We start from the raw sequence: 17,583 nt of genomic DNA, 5'->3' as shown, positions 1-17,583 counted from the left end.
TCTTTTCCCTGGGGTGGGGGAGTCCAGAATTAGAGGGCATAGATTTAGGGTGAGCGGGGAAAGATTTAAAAGGAACATAAGGAGCAACTTTTCCATGCAGAGGGTGGTGCATGTATGGAATGAGTTGCCAGAGGAAGTGGTGGATGCTAGTTCAATTGCAACATTTAAAAGACATCTGGATGGCTATGTTTTTAGGAAGGGTTTAGAGGGATATGGGCCAAGTGCTGGCAAATGGGACTAGATTAGGTTGGAGTATCTAGTCGGCATGGACTAGTTGAACTGAAGGGTCTGTTTCCATGCTGTACATCTCTATGACTCTTTGACTCTATGATATGAAGATACCCGCTTTCTGCATTGCAGTTTATGTTCTGACCCTGTCCCACATGTTTTCCTGAGCTCTCATTCAATCCCATCTTCATGTTCCACGTCTGCTGCTGCACCAACTCTACTCATCACTACTGTCTTCCAGGTTCTTTTTACAAACAAACAACAGGCAGAATTTGTGTGGTTTGAACAATGGCACTTTTAAACAATGGCAAGAGCATTGGGAAAATGGGTCAAGAATGGAAAAAAGTCAGAATCTCAACACTGAAAAACTATGTTCTAATTTTCCCTTTCACATTTAAATAATGACTTCAGAATCTCATTATTGAACAGCAAATATCTTATTCCCATGAATTTACAACATATTTATATCTCAAACAATCTTATTAATGAGTTTCTTCCAGTTCTCCCACCTTCCCAGATGGCAGAAATCCTGAACATAAGTCAGAGTCTGTACCCACTTCTACAGGTCAGTTGTATCTTCCCCACAATGTCCCAGCATGCTCCAGGCTGTCATGTTCCTTGACCCTCTATCCAGGTGAATCAGCATCAGCAAACCATCAGCAGCCACTATATGATCATGCTTAATGTCACACCATTTCAGCCCTTTAACACTTTGACTTGGAGCCCAGAGGCATCTACAATTTGCATGTTTCTACCATGCTACTTTGTGCGTGCAGATTTTCGTCTCAAGCATCTGAAAGCTCTCAGCTTCATATTTTTAATGCTTACATACAGCAGCTTGTCATGGTGGGGAGCGCTGACCAGGTCAAGGGGATGGTGAACATTCAGATATGTGTCTTTGTACAATACCGAACTATACCATAGCCAGAGCTACATCATGTGCCAGTAGCCTAGATGGAATAACATTGCACGTGACAATAAAACAAAGGGAAGGATTCAGTATGCTAGAAATCAATGGAAGAGAAATGGGTGGTGACGCAGGACAGGGAGTGAGATGCCCAAGTGATTGAGTGGGAGGACAAACTAGGAAGGCTGAATACTTTGAGTTGATGAAGTGGGTGAAAGCTTTTGATTAGACACGATGCGTGCAATAGTGAATTGTAGTCCATGATCTTGGTGTGATGAGTATGTAGTGGCTGAGGTGGAGTGAGTAGTGGTCCTGAGGGTGAGCTAGAAAGGTTGGCAGATTATGGTCAGGTCGTGTGATTGCACATGAAGGATGCCGAAGAGTCCAGTTGCATAATTAAAGGGAGGAGGATTGTGTGACCAAAGTTACTATGAGCCATGGCAGGCTGAGTGACAAGAATCACATTTAACCAAAATGCTAACTGAAAGTGAAAAAGGTTAAGCTCATACCTTTAACTCACCATGAGCATTGCCTTAGATTTCGGACTCCAGAAAATATCATAGAGTCTAAGATTTCATAATCCTGAAGAAAGCTATTTACAGAGACTGATATGAAAGTAATATTTAACAGTAGCAATGCATTTCCTGACCAGCAGAATTGAAAATTCAAAAAGATATTTTGATAAGGGGAACACTGGGACTGATTGGCTGGACCAAAATGTTTTTCTCCTCTGTATTGTTTCTGTGATTCATTCATTGAATGAAGAAATTTACCCAGAATAACCTGCTGAGATTCATTAGCTCGTGAGACTCATGTACACAAAATACAATGACAGCACTGAAATTCAAATTCAAGAAATACCTCAAACCAGTTCTCAATTGACAAATTACTGACTTTAACTTTTACCTGGACATGCAAATACTGCTGACATCGGTTAAAAGAGAAACTTTAACTGCACAGGAAGATTACACAGTTCAGTTGCAGTGGAATCATCAAAAATCCAGCTCTGATTTAATAATTCCATATACAAATAGCTGTTCAGTTGACTACCAAATATCTTTATTCATCGGATATTGTTAGAATACATTCAAACCTGTGGATTATTCATGCTTATCTTTATTCAATTATACTTACATAATCATGACTGAAAAACTTCATAGAATTACCGCATTTGAAAGCAATGAAACAGACCATTTAACCCATTTACAGAAATATGCACATACTTTGGATCTATTAGATTTCTTCCAATCTTATGCTACTTATTCTATCCTTATTTTCAAACGTATCAATATTATTCATTACCAGTCTGTCTTAACAGCTTTCACCTTCTCACCACTGTAACTAAACAATTTCCAAGTGAATATTTTTTTAAAAATCAATGTTTTATTGTATTTATGATGCCTTGTTTCAAACTACCTCGTGGATACACCCTCCATGCTAATCCCATCAACCTTTTTCATAATTTAAAGGATTTTCTTACTGTTTTCTACAGAACAGACAGCATAGTGGAAACGTGGTTAGCTCTGCTGCCTCACAATGCCAGGGACCTAGGTTCAATTCCACCCTGGAGTGACCTTTTGTGTCGATTTTGGATGTTCTCCCTATGTCTGCCAGATTCCATATCTTACATAAGGTATTCAATTGACCCAATTCAATTGATGTATCCAAAGTACCTTCACCATTAAAATGAAATGAGGCAGGCATAATAGAATGGAATCCCTTTAGTGTAGAAGCACTACAAGTTCACACTAACCCTCCAAAGAGTAACCCACCCAGACCCATTCCCCCCTGACTAATGTACCTAACCTACACATTCCTGAACACTATGGGCAATTTAGCATGGCCAATTCACCTAACCTGCACATCTTTGGATTGTGGGAGGAAACCCACACTGACACGGGGAAAACTCCACATAGACAGTCACCCAAGGCTGAAATTGAACCCAGGTACCTGGTGCTATGAGGTAGTAATGCTAACGACTGAGCCACCATGCTGCTGACAAGTGCTTGAATACTTCATGTCTCCTCATAACTGCAATTGGTGTCCGGGTCATTAATTCAGGGATGCCCAACCCACTATCCCTATTTCATGCACATAAAATTTCATCTGCCATATGTGGCAGTAAGTGAAGTGTCTCTTTAATAAAGCCCTGAACCATAAAACCTTTGGGTTTTCAGGTTTCCTCCCATATTCTGAAGATGTACAGGTTAGGAGGTTGTACATGCTAAATTGCCCATATAACATCCAGGGATGTGCAGGTGAGGTAAATATGGTGTAGTGGGATAGAGTGGGTAGAGGTTCTTCAGAGTTGGTGCAGACATGATTGGACAAATGGTCTCGGTCTGCACTGTAGGGAATCCATGGCTGTAATATCCCTGATTGTTCAGTGTTTCTCTCTAGTTCTTTGTTCCAATATCCTGCCTTTTCTATCACACACATACACACACACACACAATACTGGATAATACAAGAGTATGGAAGAGTGCAGTTGGTGCACTTGTCTACAAATCATGGGGCTCTAGACACATGGGTAGTGAGATTACATCAATTCTTGTCATCATTATCTTTTAAGTTGTTGGATCCTTTCCCAAGTTCAGTACACAATTTACACCTACTCTAAAGCAGAGGCCTACTAAAAGGTTAGTTCGGTTGGCTGGATTTCGAGTTTACAATACAGAGTACCACCAACAGCATTGGCTCAATTCCAACACCAGCTTAGGCTACCCCAAAGATCCTGCCATTTCAATCTTGTTCGTTAACTGAGTTATCACCTCCCATTGTCTCTCTGTAGTGAAATGTAGCCCTCTGAGACTATGGTGACTTTACGTGTACTAGCATTGAGGACAAAATGACAAGGCAAAGTCCACAGCCCATGAAAAGAAAAAGAAGGGACAGCTCATACTAGACTTTGAAAATCAATTGAATAGCAGAGCTATTCCAAGACATAATCAAAATTATTCACATTACAATAGTCAATAATAAAACAAGAAAAACAATTCAATTGTGTTATCCAGCACTGTAGCAAGTGAATTTCTCCACCAACCAGAATGATACACCCTTTGTTCAAAGCAAACCATGTACATTTTAAACATTCTGACTTTGTGTTGAGGGTGATATTCTGAACTGAGACTCATAGCTTCCATTTTCATGGTTTGGACTTCTTTTTTCTTTCGCCAACAAGGTGTGTGGTTGAGCTGCTCACAAAATGCAAAAATACATCTCCGCAGAAAGCCATAATGTGGTGCATGGGAACGAGTCAACACGCCAAGTGCAGAGCAGTATTTGTTTACAAGTTACATATTTCTTTCTGTACTATTAGTGGTGATTTAGTTATTGATTGCTCTACTAGTTATACAAAATATATATTTGTGGTTTATTGCTGGTAGCTCTTTCTCTCTGAGGCACTCAAAAGCACCACTGTACAAGTCAATTTACATTCTTCTACGTCTAGAACATAGAAGATAGAACATTATAGCGCAGTACAGGCCCTCCAGCCCTCAATGTTGCAATAAAACCCTTTCTCACTTTATTGTTGTCATTGTGGTAACTCCCCAGCAAGTGGTATTTTTATTTACTGGCACCCCTAATTTTATTGAGTGTATGATAACAATTTCTACTGTATGTTGGAGTACTTTAACTCAAAACCAAATAAGCAATAACAATTATCTGCTATTTGAACATCAGAGGAAAATTTTCATTAATATAAAAGAAAATCACATTTTTGCATAATATTTCATCAAATTGCACCATCACATGAAATCTTAAAACAAAGAGAATCTTCCAATTAAAATTTTAATTTTCAAAGTTAACATGTACAAATAAATTTCCTTGGAACTTGTGCAGTTATAACAGCAGAGTACCAAGTGAAACACGCTCCAATGCCATTAGAAATCAGTTCGACAACATTCACATTAATGTTGAACTTGTGCATGGACAAGTGCATGATAAGCTCCTTCTTTACTAAGAAGTTGGCTATGAGTTCCCTTTTCCACAACTTTACCATTCTGTATCACAGCTATAACATCAGCATTTTGGATTGTTGACAGCCGGTGGGCAACGATAATGCAAGTTCGACCCTGCCTCGCCTTATCCAAGGCCTGCTGTACAATCTGCCAAAAGATAAAGAAAATAAATGCTCGGTTTGATATTCAACATGGTAATGTAATTGTAGCAACAATGGTCACCTGTTAAGAGATTATCAATGTCAACCTGCTGGCTTTTTTGAAAAAAATGCCTATCAGATTATCCAAAGTGCAGCCACTTCAGAATAATCTGATTTTTCACTCAAAGCATGACTTGTGCACTTTAGGCCTGGTAGGAGAAGGCCCAAAACTACCAAAGACCTTTGGAGAAGTAGGACACCCTTTTAGAAATAGTCCCAGGACATTTAAGGCTGGCCTCGTGATGTTTGCAAGAAATAACTGCCCTTGAGAGAAACAGGTGGGTTGTGGGACTGATAACATTCATAAAATCATTGCAACTGGCAGGAGGGCTATCAAACGGAGCTGTCAAAAAAGTTTCAACAGAGTTGTCAAAAAGGAAGTTGCCAAGTTGTAAAACCATTTAAAACTGTTGCTAGTTAAATAGTTCATTATCATAGTAGGTGGCCTATCATTTCACATTTTAATTGACAATTCCAATTTGGTATAACTTCTTTGAAGTGGGATTATGAATCTTGATGCTAGTTTTTAAAATGGATTAAAGGAAGTTAAATATTGTGAATTTTACCAACAGAAGTAATGTATTTTGTAGACAGTTAGTTAATAGGCACAAAAGCACTTTGTTTTCCCCATCTCAGCATAAATCCTGAGGTCTGTCCATGGAGGATATGGAGTAAATTAGCACAGTGGATGTAAGGACATGGGTGGTTTACAGAAAGAATGGGTGGTACGAATTGGTACTAAGTTGGTGTAGGGGCTATAAAGAGCATGGGGAGAGTGGAGGGCGTAGTTTAACATGGAGGAATGAAGGGCTGTAGGCCTGGGTATTGAGAGTGAGGCTGGTATGGAGGTTATGAAATGGATAGGGATGAGTTGTGGGTATGAGATCACATGTTACGGCATGGAAAGTGTGTTCAATTTGAGAGATGAGTACTAGAGGGATAATCTGTGTTGGATTGCTTTTTTGTCCCCTTACCTTGAAGTGCCAGCACATTGATGTAGGCTTTCTACTCAGCCCTGCCCTGCACAAAATAACCTCCAGAGGTTTTCTGGTGTCACCTGCAAGACTCTCAACTTTTATCCTCCTCAAATCGAAAACCTCAACTTCCATTATTTCAAGCTAGGTTTCTAGTACAGAGCATTGTTCAGACTTCATGCTACTAACCAGGATCGAAAATTTAGTTCTAATATTGCAATGTCAAGTTCATTTACCGTCAAGAACTAAGATACCCTGAGGCTGGATTGATTTAAACTACATAAAATTTAATCTGTTCAAATATAAGTAAAATAATTACATGTTACCCAATGATACAGATGATAGATTAAGATTATAACCTTTTCACTTTCAGTGTCCAGGGCAGATGTTGCTTCATCAAGGAGTAGGATCTTTGGTTTACGTATAAGGGCTCGTGCAATGGCTATCCTTTGTTTTTGACCACCAGAGAGTTGTGTGCCTTTATCTCCAACTCGGGTGTTGTACCCCTACCACAGAAGGAGATCCATTAAATTAACACAGTAGAGGGAATTTGTAACCAATAGTTATTGACAATCTTTATCGAATGATCACAAGATCCCTACAGATGAAGGCAGCTATCTGGCCTAACTTAACTCGTTCATGTTACATTCCCCCACTGCTGCATCCAAATGTGTCTTAAATTATTCCAGGATGTTTGAATTCACAAATCTATCTGGAAGTTCACTCAAAGCACTGATCACTTTTCAGGCTAAATTATTCAAGGCACTTGATTCCCTGGCTCCTGATCCAAATCCCGATGTCTGAAAGATTGAGGGAGCCCACTGAGGAAAATACAATCTGCCCTGTCACCAATTAATGGCCAGTTAGCTGAGAAGAGGCTGGAGGCAGAACCTGCTCTTTGTAAGAGTCACAAACAAGTAAAGAGGAAAACATTCCTTGGGTAGTTCAACAATATCTGTGACTAACAATCCAAATGTTAACACTGGCTTTATAAGTGCATTGATTAGATTACTTACAGTGTGCAAACAGGCCCTTCGGCCCAACAAGTCCACACCGATCCGCCGAAACCTACACAGTCACGGGGAGAATGTGCAAACTCCACAAAGTCAGTCGCCTGAGTCGGGAATTGAACCCGGGTCTCTGGCGCTGTGAGGCTGCAGTGCTAACCACTGTGCCACCATGCTGCCCATTGGTGACATCATGCCCTGTGAATAAGTTTTTTGATATTATTTCAATGCATTTGCTTCTTAAAATTTGAGATAATTGGATCTGCTATAAATAATAAATAATTATAAAACTGATGAGAAAACTAAGAAAAAACAATGAAACCAACTAATTATTAAATATATTACAGTATGTTGATTTGTTTTGCAATGGAACACATGAGAACCATTGTATTGTCAAAGTTATTTGAAATGCTTGTTCATTAACAAAATCTATATCTATTTCATTTTGGCACAAAAATATCTCCTTCAACAGGTGTGGAATATTCATATATGTGCAGTGTATCCACATATGTATTATAACTTAAATATTCTTCATTTCTTCAGAAGGCTGCATGCACACAGAGATACCAAGTTCCAAACAGCAAGGTAGGGAGAAGATCTTAGATGTTCTGTGCATGAATAGTGAACTATGTACATATGCAATGTGACCTGACAAAAGTTCTAGGTGGGCCTTCAACTTTTATCTCTTTAAGATGAACTGGAGCAGATCGTGGCACAGGTTCTGTGGTGGTGGCAGTTTTGTATTATTGCATAGTTTCTAGATCAGACAGGCAGTGTAACTTCATCAGTTACATGACATCACACCATGTGATGCTCAGATATAAAGGTACCTGTCTCATCCTCAGTCATGTTTTCAGTGCAATAGAGTCAACACAGAAAGTTATGTCTATGCAATAAACAATGGCATGAGTCAGCACAGAACCATGGATAAGTCTAAGATATTATATCAATGTAAATAGTTTGTATGGCTAATAAACTTCAAGATATCTATCTCAACAAGAACCCAGTCTATTTGTATATTTAACATGAGGTACACGTAGAGCAGGTCACAGTAGTGTTTGACACAAGAAACTAAAGCAGTAGTGACTATAAAACAGTCAGCCTTTGTCACTTTCATTCCACTGAACTGCCAAAACTTTGACAGTCTGAATACATGCAAGAAAAAAAATACAAGTTACATGTTCCTCCTGTGGATGCAAATCCAAACTGTAATTAATAGAAATCTATGAATGGATAAGAAGTTCCACTCTTATATTGTTAGTCTCACAGGCGAAGTGTTTGAAAAAGTTGCACCTTGTTGAAAGTGGTGTAGCTCAATTTTCAATGATGTTTAAAACTTATAATTGCTGCTAAACACCTTCAGTTGTCTTGGAAGCTAATTTAAATTGGTGGGGTATCAAATTTCACCTTAATGCTAAAAGAAAATAATTTTAAACTTTTCCTTCCTTGAACTTCTATCTTAATCCAAATCTAATTGCTATTGAGTGAAAGAAAATTTCAATTAAACAGAAAAATTATTAAGTATTTTTGTCTGAAACAAAAATAGAAATTGCTGGAAAAGCTCAGCATGTCTGGCAGCATCTGTGGAGAGAAATCAGAGTTAACGTTTCGGGTCGAGTGACCCTTCCTCAGAACTGGTTTTTATGAAGTTTTTTTTTATCTGATTGCTAACATCACAGCTGCTGCACACCAGGATATCCCCTTGAACTGGTGCTAAATTTAAGTGGCTGTTGGGAAAAAGAGAAAACCATGGCTTCAGATAGCACTAAATCTTTGTTGACAGCTTTAATTGAGGCTATAGGTAAGTGTTGTCCTTCCATAGCTGACTAAAAATCCTGTACCCTTTTTTCTGGAAACTTCTGTGACCTTCTGGGTGAGAGTGAGAAAAAAAACAATCTACTGCCAAACTGTGACAAAAAACTGTAGATATTGTTGAATTCTGACTTTCCAGCAATTTAATCAAGCTAATCCTCCAAAAACTAAGTTAGTGATGCCTGTATCACATTTTGTGGCAAAATTACCCATCTTAATAATTAATTTTTTGACTAATTGGCTAACAGATGAATAGAATAACACAAAGACAATGACATAGTGCATATATCATTTGCCTTGTGTCCACTGAACACTGTGTCAGATTCTGTTTGCAGATGCATTCCTCCCGATTAACTTGAAAACTGTTTTACCCTTAAAAGCAACGACTACACTTAATAGTTTATGTTTTGCGACTGTAGGTCATCCCAAAGTGGCTTCCAATGAATGAAATTTCTTGGAATTGTATGACAGGGTTTTCCTTTCCTCAGAGTGATAGGAGAAATGGTGGGAAGAGCAAATAATGTAGCCGAGCTAACCGTCCCTTTCTGCCTTCTCAGCAAACCAGTTCAGGGTGCAAATGTCTATGGGCGACCTTCCTGAACAGTCACCAATTAAGGCACATGAAAATCCTAATTAAATAACAATACTAAATAAATAAGGGCCTCAATCCACCACTGAGATTACTACCTATCGTTTACTGGTGGTGGGTAATAAAAGGAAATAAAAATACCATGCATGATTTGGTGTTGGGGTGAAAAGACAGTGGCTAGAGTGTCAGAGCATTTCTGGATATAAATTAAATGATTACCCAATTTCCTTCCAGGTAAGGAAAGTGGCTATTCTGGGCCTGTTTCTGTGACCATGGGAATAAAGGCAAAACCCAATGAAAGTTTTGTTTTAAAAAGAATAGGGAAGTGGCTCCAAGGAAATGAGGTTGGCTTACCTGCAGCTTGGGAAGGAATTGGGGGGGGGGTTCTCTATTTACCCCTATCTGGGGGGTAAGTGTGGGTATGAATGTGGCTGCAACACAGCCACCTTTTTTACTGTAGTCTCCCCAAGGTGATCCACTCTGTGATGCCCCAAAATTCTTGCCCCCCGCAAAAAAACACAGCTTTATGCTGGTGCAGGCGTTTATTGTTGTACAGCAAGATCTCCACAGACTCTCTCCAACTCCAGTGGATGCCTGACTATCAGGTATCAATAGCTAAAGGCTGTGTGGAACTCGAAGGCGAACTTATTGTACTATGAAGCCTGCCACTCAGCATCATAGGGAATGATTTGTGCTCGATCTGATGGGATCTCTTGCTGGCAAGAAAGTTAGTCGCTGTGCTTACTGCTGTAATGTAGGAACGCAACAGCCAAATTGTACACAGAAAGCTCCATCTAATGTGAAAATAATCAGGCAATCAATTATTTGTTTTGAATGAAGGATAAATATTAGCCAGGGCCAAGGACAGTAGGGATAACTGCCCTACTGTTCTTCAAAAGTGGTGCCTTGGGAATCCTTACATGCACCCAAGAGGATTGACAAAGCCTTGACTTAGGGTCTCATCCAAAAAAACAGTGGGTGGCATTTTCACCATCCCCTGAGCGACATGGAGAATGCAAGGCAGTTGGGAAACTATTAGGAGAGTGGAAATATTGGAGAAATGGAAGAAAGAGCCTGATTTTCTATGCAAGGTTTCAATATTCATTGGGAATCTCACTGTGAGTGGCAAAGCCATGATTTGCATGCATTAACATCTCATGATTATCAAATCTTGCCCAGTTATATGCAGGTTACAGTTTTTCTGGTTAGTGGAGAGGAGCTAAATGACATTAACCATATTCTCTTAGAATCCAGCTTGGTCAGCGTTCCCCAACATCTCAGGGTACACTCCATGGACAGTGACTGCTCACACTATCCATCCACAGAATCAGCTTTGATCAAGCACAATCTCAGCACATTATCATCTCACACTCACATATGAGCAGAGCACTTCAATATTGCACTTTGGAATTCACTGATATCTTACTTTACATTGCTGCTGCCTAGCTACTTGGTGCGCAAGGATAGGAACCCATCAAAACGTGGTATACCTCAGAGTTTTTATACTGCTTTCTTAGCACTCACTGACTTTGCACCTACATGGATGATCACGTCATCTGTTGTGCCTTACCTTGTAGCTTTGCTGGCTCATAGTACTTGCCTTACCTTTTCGTGCAGACCAAACCAGGCAACTTGTCATGTTTGCCAGCAATGATCAATTAAGGGGATGGACAGATTGCTGGATGGCATTGTGCTACATTAATGTCGAACCTAAACCAGCTTACACAGTAAATAAAAGGAATGTGCTTCAATCAAGTGGCCAAGTCTCAAGGATTAATGGAAGTAGTCCTCCGTCAAGTCTGAGGGTTTGTTGTCGGTCAGACAGTACTGCCACAGTTAGTCACAGGCATTTTCCAGTATTAATTGTACAATGATCTGTTAGCCACTGGACCGTCAAGGTCAAGGGTTCTGCATCATTACAGTTCAGTCAGTCCTGTAAACCCAGTTCAACCAGTCCAGGGATTAGCAGGAAGTCAGTCAGGGAGCTGCACAATGATCAGTCAGGGTGTGATCCGACATTAATCAGAGCTGACCGTCCAACTTAATTAAGGGGTTGGGTCATGGCCAGTCCAGGAGCTATGTTCACTGAAAGTCAAGGGATCACTATCAGAGGCCAATGTGTGGTAAGAACTTTGGAGAAGCCAACTATGGAATTGGAGGCAGCAGCATACTAGGATGCAGAGGGGATAATAATTGTGAATGGGAGTAACTCAACATATAAGGGTGGGAGGCTGTAAAGCCAAAGAAAGCACAAGAGTAAAGTGTTAAACAAAAGGTTTGAGTGGGACTGTGGGAAAGCTCAAACCTCTTGGGCTTGGCCGCAAACCAAGGCAGAAAGGAACATGAAGCTTTGAGGGGCCAGCTACACTGACAAGCTGAATCTGCAACTCACTCCATGAAGTGCTATCTGTTTTACTTTTCATCCCCATATGAATTGCAAATGTGAAACAGAAATGAATGTTGGCTGCCAGCACACTCAGAATGAATGGAGTAACTGTACTTTATTTGTGTGAGGAAGTGGCCTCAGCATATGAGAAATTTGATGGCCATCAAGGACAATGGCATTAATCAGGCGCTCACACAGTACGGGTAAAAGGTACCTGGAATCAAAAGTGAGAAACTATGTCAATTAAAAACCCTGGCCACAAGTAGCCATGTCACTGATCATTACAAATTGCAAGTGGTGGGGGGAAGAATAAGAAAGAGAGAGAGTGACTGAGTGAGTGTGCATGTATGTGTAAGAGAGTGAGAGACAGAGAGTGAGAGTGTGAGTGTGTGTGCAATCTCCTACATTATGTAGACCTAATCTATGTAGGATAATGTTTAAATGTATTTGTGTGTATTGCAACTGCTGAATGACCACATAATAATTAGCTAAATTAAATTTATAATGAGCTGCTTTATCTCTGATTTTCCTCACAAGTGCTCTTTGGAACCAACCCCCCCATGGATCCTGACACTGTAGCTGTTGCTATGTTTGTTCCACCGTGAACATCCACAGAAACTGATGAGGAACTCATGCATTTGGAAACCCAGAACTATTTTTAGCCTCCAGCCAATCTGCAGCAGCCACATCGTGCAAAGTTTCCTTCAAAAGGTGCCTTCCTGATATGGAGAAAGTGCAGGAGTCCCATGGTCATTCTCCTTTGGTGGAATATCCTTCAGATTAGAGAGGGGTTGTTGCACCACTGAATGAGGATGTCCCAGGACACCACACCAAGACTGTGTCATCTGCAGCAACATTGGAGTTTCAGGAAGCAGTCACAATGCCACGACATGAGGCCCAGCGTGTGCGCAATGCAACACCTTCTTCCAGTGGGGCCTCCGGTGAGCTGCCAATGCTTACACAGGCCGTGGCAGCACTGTCCAGATGAAGCACTCCTTGCATGGTTTACCTATGACAACTGAAAGTTACAACCATGATATGTGATGGATGATGAAGATCTGAGAGAGCTACAGCATCGTTTAGTGTAAGAAAATGAGGATGTTCATCAGAAAAAGTATCACCTTCACTATCTGACAGAATAGCACCATCAACTGCAGCGACCATTATACGATTACGGCAAAGGAAAGCATCCCCTATTTAATCCCAACCACAAATACACCTTACCACTTTATTCTTTTTGTTTTTCTTGTTGTTTCATAAATATTAGCTCCAGCAACCAATATCTGATGCTCCCTCATTCAATCATGGCAATGTCTTATGTTTGTATGGGCCATCAGGAAAAATTAGCTATCCTCCAGACAGGGTTAAAACATGGTGGGCAATAAGGATGGGTACCTACCTGGGCACACTTTGAGTATCCTGAGAGATTTCTATATGAGGTGCCTTCTTCTGCTGGATGCCTACTGGCATTACCTTGTCACTTTGTGAGAAAGGGGTTCACCTGGAGAAAGGTCAAAGTCTTCCATCCCTCTGTCACCTTGTTATTGGTGTTGACCACCAACAGCAAAAGTGATGAAGTGCAGGTCTGCATGCATCTCCAGCAGCTAATGACCATTCTATTGGCTCTCCATGGCAGCCACTAACCAGTCTGCTAACAGGCCAAAGCCAGAATTGTACAGACAATATTGGTGGACTCTTCCAACTTTTGCTCTAGCTTCCCTAGTATTAAGAAAAGGGTTGCTGCTGCTCCTTTGTCAATTTGCTCATGTTGACAAAGTTATTAATGGCCAACACCATGCAATCCTCTCTGACCTGAGACTGAGCAGGGACCTGGACTCCAGCAGTCCACACAGTGCTAGTGAATTGGGCATTTCTTCCTTGGCTATCTACAGAGACGTGCCAGTAATATGCTCACCAGGGCATCCTCCCACCTCTAACCTAGCTCATGTACCCATTGAGATGTCAGTGTCTGAGCTGTGCAGGAGACATCCTCTCCTGTACATCCTCTGATGGGTCTGTGCCACAAGGCGCTGAGGTGGTGGAACTGGTGTTGGCAGGAAAGGCTGGTCTCTTCATGGTGGGGGCTGTGAGGGGGGAAAGCAAGTTAGGGAATGGGTTGTGAAATGGGGTTTGAAACTCAGGTATGTTAAGAATACATTCACAATGCTGGTATTGGGAAAGCAGCACAGCACTTGACAACAATTCTTGGTCAGCAAGGCATAAAGCTTTCACCATCACCACATCAGCAATCATGGTCCTCTCATGGTAAGGTGAGAATTCTCTCTGCATAGCAGATGAGCAGTTGATTTTCAGGCAGCCCACTACCCATCCTTTTCCTCACTGCCCTGTGGTGGGCTATTACCTTCTGGGAAGAAACAAGGTCAGAATTTGAGTGAGATGAAAGTGACTGGTACAGCTGCTGCACTGGAGCAAGTTGGTAAGGTGTCTGAAGTCAACGAGGGTGTGCTAGATTAGATTACTTACAGTTTGGAAACAGGCCCTTCGGCCCAACAAGTCCACACCGACACGCAACCCACCCAGACCCATTCACCTACATTTACCCCTTCACCTAACACTACGGGTAATTTAGCATGGCCAATTTACCTAACCTGCACATTTTATTTTGGATTGTGGGAGGAAACCGGAGCACCTGGAGGCAACCCACGCAGACACGGGGAGAATGTGCAAACTCCACACAGAGTCGCCTGAGGCAGGAATTGAACCCGGGTCTCTGGCGCTGTGAGGCAGAGCGTGCTAGGTTAGTGATTTTGGGGGAATGGGGTGTGTTTGAGGGAAGATCCTACATCTAATAATGGGAGTGGCCAATCATGAACCTTGGTGGGCACAGTAGTGGAGTTATGAGTGAAAGTGAGTTTAGAAGAGAGAAGATAATGACATATAACTTGTGGAGTGCAGAAAATCATTAACCTTCTCCTTGCATAGCTGGGCAAACCTTACCATGGACACCACATTGACCCAGGTGACAAATTCAGACCAGACTGGGGAGGTTCTGCTGCTCTGCTCTCCTCTGGCAGACGTGAGGAAAGATGACATCCTTCCTGTCCACTATTCCATCCAGCAGGACCTCTGGGTTCCCATCAGCAAACTGGGGTGCCAATATTTCTCTATTGGCCTTTTCTGGTGTGATGGTTCACAAATGTGAACCATGAAAGGCTATTTCTGGCTTGCAGCATTCCAACCAGTGCTCAGCTGGAGTTTAAGTGTGACACTGGTGGCAGAAACCACAGACCATCCTCGTAGCTGAACATATTTGCACTATTGTTGGGTACAAGATGGCATGAGAACACCTCTGTGGAAGTGTGGTGCATGCTTAAGGTGAGCGTCACATAATCACATGAGAGCTCACGGAGAGAAACCTTCCATGCCCATCACTGAAATCAACATTAGGCCAAATTTTGGAAAAACTCATTCCATTATCTCTAACAGAGAATCGCGTCCTCAGTCCAAGTATCAATCCAGACTGCCACCCTCAAAGCCAAGGGTGGAATTTGAACACAAACCCTTTAGAGTTTGAATCCAGTTGCTACCATTTGAACCATAGCTTTCTGCCAGTGTGAGCTGACAGTGACCACTCTTGACATCAAAGCAGAATTTGAGCAAAACTGAAGTCATTAGGAATTGGGGAAAGCTCATAGGTGGTTGAGCCATACCTAGCACAAGGGAAACTGGCTGTTTTAGTTTAAGTCCAATTATGTCAGCCCCTTCAGAGGAGTTTATCGGGGAAGTGTCCCCGGACCAGCCACCTTCAGCTGCTTCATTAATGACCTTCCTTCTTTTATAAGGTCAGAAGTAGAAATGTTTGCTGATGGTTGCACAATGTTCAAAACCATTTATGACCTCAGGTGCTGAAGCAGTCCATGTCCATTTGTAGCAAGAACAGGACAACATTCAGGCTTGGGTTGATAAGTGGCAAGTAATATTTGTGCCAGGTAATGACCACTTCCAACAAGGGAGGATCTAATCATTGCCCCTTGATGTTCAATTGTGTTACATCACGTAATCTTCCACTATCAAATTCTGGGGATTAGCACTGAGTAGAAACTAAACTGGATCATTTACATAGATAATGTTGCAACAAGAACAGGTGAGGAATTCTGCAGCAAGTTATTCACCCTCTGAATCCTCAATGCCTGCCCACCTTCCACAAGGTAAAAGCCAGGACAGTGATGGAATACTCTGTACTTGGCTTGATGGTTGCAACTCCAACACTAGTCAAGAAGCATCAAGGAGAAAGCAGCCCACTTGTTTGGCACCCCATCTACCAACTTTAACTTTCAATCTCTGCCACAGATGCTGTACTAACTCAAGCCTCCTTTGAGGCACCTTCCAACTTGTCAGCACTACTAGGTGGAAGGGCAAGTGGAACAGATGCAGGGACACACCATTATTTGCAAGTTCTCCTCCAAGCCACACTGCATTCTGACATGGATCTTCATTGCCATTCCTTCTCTCCTGGTCCAAAAACCAGGAACTTCCTACATTACAGCACTGTGGGTCTGCCTACAGCCAAAGGCACTTAAAGAAAACAGCTCCCAATTACCTTCTTTTGTACAAAGTGATGCCCAATAGATGCTGGCCCTGGTCAATAACAACATCTCAAAAATAAATACAAAACCCCTCTTTTAATCAAGTCAAATAAATAATTAATAACACTTTCATCCATCTGTTTTCAAAGAAGGCGTGTAATAATGATTCTGTATCAATTAAACAACAGAAATACATTTATGCTAGTAATTCACTTACTATAAAATACTCATTTGGTAGCACAAAACTTCAGGCACTTACAAATTCTATCATTTAGATTTAATCTCTTAATTATGTACATATACTTGTGTATGTTTGCACAGAAAATTATTTAATATGTAGCAGTGTATTAAAATATTAAAGATTTTGTGCCTGCCTCATCATTAAAAAGACAACCAATGTAAATATGGACTTACTTCAGTTAAACTTTGTATGAAACTGTGAATATTAGCTGTTTTTGCAACCTCTTCAATTTCTTCCGGAGTTACAGTTTTGCTGTTGTCACCATATTGTATATTTTCAGCAATGCTACAGTCAAAGAGTATGGGCTCCTGGGATACGATTCCAATCTGTTGTCTCAGCCATGACAAGGGAAGACATTTTATATCTTTCCCATCTGCCAACTGGAAAACACAATGACATGATGCAGTGAATTCAAACTATACATGCTGAAAAAGTGCATGAAGTATTTTGTTGATTGCTATACACATAATTAATTTATTCTAAGAAGAGTAGTTTTAATCCACACTTACTTCCAAAATGATTTCATCTTGCATAATAGCATGATATAATGTACTGTAGTCAATAAAAACTATGAAATGTACAGATACAAGCATCATATCATCATTATTTCTTGAAGACTGGGATTTGTTTCCAGGAGAACAGCACCTTTCCATTTCTCTGTTCAAGGTGCCATGTTTCATTTATAGGAGCAGACAGGTTACTTGATTATAAATTTGTATATCTTGAATGG

At 40.9% G+C, this 17,583-nt stretch overlaps 1 protein-coding gene across 5 annotated transcripts in view; it reads right to left on the bottom strand.

The window, feature by feature from the left end:
• Positions 1-4,913: 4,913 nt before the first annotated feature.
• abcb5 (ATP-binding cassette, sub-family B (MDR/TAP), member 5) overlaps positions 4,914-17,583 on the bottom strand; it is a 116,923-nt gene continuing 104,253 nt past the window's right edge. For all 5 annotated transcript variants that reach the window (XM_043689797.1, XM_043689796.1, XM_043689792.1 and 2 more), the window contains 3 exons: positions 17,027-17,233; positions 6,631-6,777; positions 4,914-5,244 (listed from right to left, as the gene is read on the bottom strand). In XM_043689797.1, the coding sequence (XP_043545732.1) occupies positions 5,047-5,244; positions 6,631-6,777; positions 17,027-17,233 (552 nt within the window). In that variant the 3' untranslated portion in view covers positions 4,914-5,046. The remainder of the gene's footprint in view (positions 5,245-6,630; positions 6,778-17,026; positions 17,234-17,583) is intronic.

The sequence above is a fragment of the Chiloscyllium plagiosum genome, chromosome 5 (assembly GCF_004010195.1).
Source record: "Chiloscyllium plagiosum isolate BGI_BamShark_2017 chromosome 5, ASM401019v2, whole genome shotgun sequence".
NCBI lineage: Eukaryota > Metazoa > Chordata > Chondrichthyes > Orectolobiformes > Hemiscylliidae > Chiloscyllium > Chiloscyllium plagiosum.
Note: the sequence above shows the minus strand (reverse complement) of the source record. Positions and strands in the feature narration are given on the sequence as shown.